General features: G+C 25.2%; 1 protein-coding gene across 1 annotated transcript in view; it reads left to right on the forward strand.

Moving 5' to 3' along the window:
- LOC106790416 (nose resistant to fluoxetine protein 6-like) overlaps positions 1-4,735 on the forward strand; it is a 27,889-nt gene that overhangs the window by 12,225 nt on the left and 10,929 nt on the right. The window contains exons 4-6 of the mRNA XM_014755279.1: positions 3,156-3,415; positions 3,972-4,142; positions 4,301-4,394. Coding sequence (XP_014610765.1) covers positions 3,156-3,415; positions 3,972-4,142; positions 4,301-4,394 — 525 coding nt within the window. The remainder of the gene's footprint in view (positions 1-3,155; positions 3,416-3,971; positions 4,143-4,300; positions 4,395-4,735) is intronic.

The raw sequence follows: 4,735 nt of genomic DNA on the forward strand, positions 1-4,735 counted from the left end.
ATATAAATAAATCGGAGAAAGATAAATTGAGAAATCATAATATTAAAAAAAAAAAGTATACTTTATACATTTTATGAATTTTTTTTTGTTATATTTCCAAATTCGTACACCGATAGAAATTTGATAATTCAACTTTCTTGGTATCGTAAAATGTTAGAAAAAAAAGATTTGATTATCAAAACGGATCGAAAGTTATTAGATTACCCCAACAAGCTTGGAAAATATTTAAATTTTGAATTTTATTCATCCAACCATCTGGTGAAAGTAACTCGTACACTCACAATGGAAGGTAATTTTCCGAATAGAGATGCTGGGATTTTCTCTCTCTCTCTCTCTTTCTCTCATTTAGGTAACACTTCTAATTTGGTTTCCAACTGTTTCTTCGCAAAGATGCATGGGATACGAGAAATTTACGCTATAACGTAGATTGCATCTTGCTAGATCTTTCTTGAGACTCTCCCAAGAGAATAAGAGGAAGGGAGAAAAGTAGGAGGGGGGTTGGTGGATAGGGGGAAACAGTGGAATCTAAGGAAATTCTAATACAAGTATGAAATGAACACCTTTGGAGAATAATAATGAACGTCTCTTGCCATTTCTCAATGATTCAAACAATTTATTATTATATTGTCTACGAATTAAACAAAATTATTTAATCAAAACAAAAATCAATATTTCATTACGTATTATTTTTTTAAACAGTACAAACACACAAATATCTCTTTCATTCTATCAAATAATTTTACTAAAATTTATTTGCTATTTTTATTTGCTTTTGAGAGTTAAACGGAATGAAAAGTAAAAAAAAAAAATAAATAAAAAATATACTCGTTCAATTGGAAATCCAATTTTATCTACAGCTTTTATCAAGCTTGAAATATTTATTTCTTTTTTCAAAACAAATTTGTGTTATACGTTTTATAAAATGATTAGGATATTTGAAAATATGAAAATATTGATTTAAAACATTTGTCATTTAAATTAATTGATGGTATTGATTTATTTGAAATGAAACACTCGTAGTTATTTGTGGTATACACAAAAAGTATGACAAAAATGCATTGGTCTTTCGAAATCAATGATTTGGTTTCTTAAGAAAACGAGAACTATCCTTATTTTTCGATTTTTTACTTTCGTACTTCCTAGATCTAGATAAGAACTAGTTCTAGTAAGTAATTGCGAAGGTCGTCTTATAGAAAAACGTTCACCTATGTATCTACCGAGTGAGAGTTTAGTTTCTGTTTAAAAGGAAATCCATGTCAGTCCACATATGGTATCATGAATAATTAATTTTCAATCATTCGAATAATTTTTATTTACAATTGTTTACTTAAATTTGTTCAAATACTTTCAACGATTCAATAAAATTAAATTGCAATTGATACCATGAATAATTAATACATAAATTATTCCAATAATTTTTATTTATAATTGTTTACTTAAATTTGTTCGAATACTTTTAATGATTCAATAAAATTCAATTGCAATTAATACCATGAATAATTAATACATAAATTATTCGAATAATTTTTATTTACAATTGTTTATTTCAATTTGTTCTAATACTTTCAACGATTCAATAAAATTCAATTACAATTGATACCATAAATAATTAATACGTAAATCATTCGAATAATTTTTACTCGCAATTGTTTATTTCAATTTATTAAAATACTTTCAACGATTCAATAAAATTCAATTGCAATTAATACYATGAATAGTTAATTTTAAATCATTTGAATAATTTTTATTTACAATTGTTTATTTAAATTTGTTCGAATACTTTCAACGATTTAATAAAATTCAATTCCAATTGATACCACGAATAATTTTTATTTACAATTGTTTACTTAAATTTGTTCGAATACTTTCAAAAATTCAATAAAATTCAATTGCAATTGATACCATGAATAATTAATACATAAATTATTCCAATAATTTTTATTTACAATTGTTTACTTAAATTTGTTCTAATACTTTCAACGATTCAATAAAATTCAATTACAATTGATACCATAAATAAATAATACGTAAATCATTCGAATAATTTTTACTCGCAATTGTTTATTTCAATTTATTAAAATACTTTCAACGATTTAATAAAATTCAATTGCAATTAATACCATGAATAATTAATACATAAATTATTCGAATAATTTTTATTTACAATTGTTTATTTAAATTTGTTCTAATACTTTCAACGATTCAATAAAATTCAATTGCAATTGATACCACGAATAATTTTTATTTACAATTGTTTATTTAAATTTGTTCGAATACTTTCAACGATTCAATAAAATTCAATAGTAATTCCCGTTAAAAGAATTTCCTTTTTTCGATATTCATGTTAATAGTTATCTTAAAGTATTTATTGAAAGTATCTACTTTAATGTAAGATAAGAGATTGCTTCGATCTAATTTTGTTAATAGTTTTCACGTGCATACACGGATATTGGAAAACGCACCTAACATCTTCCTCAAATAAACGATATCGATTCATTTTGAAAATGGGAAATAAATTTTTTCCCGATTTACTTATGAATTTTTGATTCGTTCAACATACACACATACACACATCATTAAATTCTAATTCAAAAGTATTGGAAGGGAAATTATTAAGATCACTTCTAAACTATGATAAATAAATGAATGTTACAAAATACGATCTTCATTTATTCAACTAGACAAGTAAAATGTTAATTTATCTTTGACCTAAACAAGTCTCGTATTGTTCAAGGCCAATCGAAAGATTATCTTTTTACTGACACACATACACTCTATTAAATTTATTAACCCTAAAAATATTCAAGAATAAAGAACAATCGTTCTACGAGTATTTCAAAACTTTTAACCATTTAAAATATGAAAATCCTTTGACAAGTCATAGATTTATTGCTAGAGGTCAGGAGTATTAGGTGTGTCTCTTTAAGTGAAAAGAGGAAAACCTGAGTTAAACTTTCCCTTTCGAAATACCACTTGGAATAATAATAAAAAGCTATGAAAATGAAATTCTTTGAATGGTATAGAATATATTATATATAGTTCCTTTTTAAAGTAATATTATCTAACTTGAATATATACTAACTCTTGATTCTTATTTAATTACGTGATAATAAATATTAATAATATTTCGTTGTTTTTATTTGTTAATTTTATAGTACCATCGGAGGAGGTATAGTTCTTTTAATGATATGTGCTGCAATCTACGAACAAAATATCGTCATAGAAAGCACGGATATCGAATCCTCGAGTGGAACGAATAATAACGAGAAAGTTATTCATTTTGTGGATAAAAATCTAACACAGAACAGTTGTGTTTCTATAGTACAAGAAAATAACGAAGAATTGATCGACAAAGTATCGAATAATATACAAAAAAAGGATTTAAATACACAGATTAAGGATATCAAGGAGAGAGGTTAATTCGAATAGAATTATTTTTTCGCATCTTGTTTTTCAATTATTGTATAAATTCGACATTAAAAAGAACTAGAACTTAGATCAATTTGATCAAAACTAAGTTCTAGTTCTTTTTAATGTCCAATTTCCCTACGATACACATTTATTAATAATTTTATTTTTGAACGAGAGGAATAACTAATTGAATTATAAATTATATTTCAATAATGGCACACACACAATAGGCTTTACTTGTGTAATAATGTTGATTTCTTATTCAAATTAATAACGTTAGCATACAAAAAAATAAAATGACAATTCACGCACCCTATAATACAAATCAGATGAATATTAATTCTACCGAAAAAAAATAAATAAATATTTTTATGCAAAATTCTCTCCACTTTATTTTTTTCGCAAACGGTGTTAAAATTGCTATGTTTAAAAGTTCAATAAATTTCGAAACAATATTTTTCACACCAGTCATTCCTGCTGTGTTCTTGTTAGATTTTATTAACAAACTTTGAATAAAACATTGTTATTTTTTTTTAATTATTGAAAATGGTCTTTTCCAGAATTTTGGGTAAAGTGTCTATTGGCTTTTAGTCCAACTATAAATGGTGGAAAAATTATTAGTACCGAACCGGCTGCCAGAGACAGTTTGACTTGTCTTCATGGTCTTCGAGTCTTTTCATTAGGATGGGTCGTAATGGTTCATACGTATCTTCAAGTTTTTGCTATAGCAGGTGAACCCAATTATTTTAATCGTCTTGTCTATTTTCTAACCCCCTTACACCATTCGTTTCTCCTAACGTTGGCAAAATAATCTTTTTACCCTTTTTCCTTTATTTTTTTTTTTAATTTTCCGTTACTTCTTTTTTTTTTCTTCTTCTTTTTTTCTTAGAGAATAAAACGCTGCGCACCATCACCGAGAGGAACTTTATGTTTCAGACGATCAGCAATGCTACTTTTTCGGTTGATACGTTTTTTTTCATTAGGTAAGTTGGTCTGTTCCCTACACAATTAATTTATTTATTAATTTATTTTTTTTTTATACAATAATTTGACAAATGATAAATTTATATTTGTGATAAATGATAAAATTAATTTTATTTTATATAATAAATCACTCCTAGAAATAGCAATAAATAAACAAGCTATTATATAATAAAACAAAGTCCTAATAAAATGAGGAAGAAGAATAATTAATTTATTTATTCATTTACGGGGATAAACTTATTAATTCAGAAATTTTTCTAAAGTAGTCAGGTAAAACATAAAAAACAAAAGATTAAATAAAAATGAATTTTATTTTATTGTATAGCGGTTTTCTGGTTAC

Source organism: Polistes canadensis, unplaced genomic scaffold (assembly GCF_001313835.1).
Source record: "Polistes canadensis isolate GaletaPanama2010 unplaced genomic scaffold, ASM131383v1 scaffold_238, whole genome shotgun sequence".
Classification (NCBI taxonomy): Eukaryota; Metazoa; Arthropoda; class Insecta; order Hymenoptera; family Vespidae; genus Polistes; species Polistes canadensis.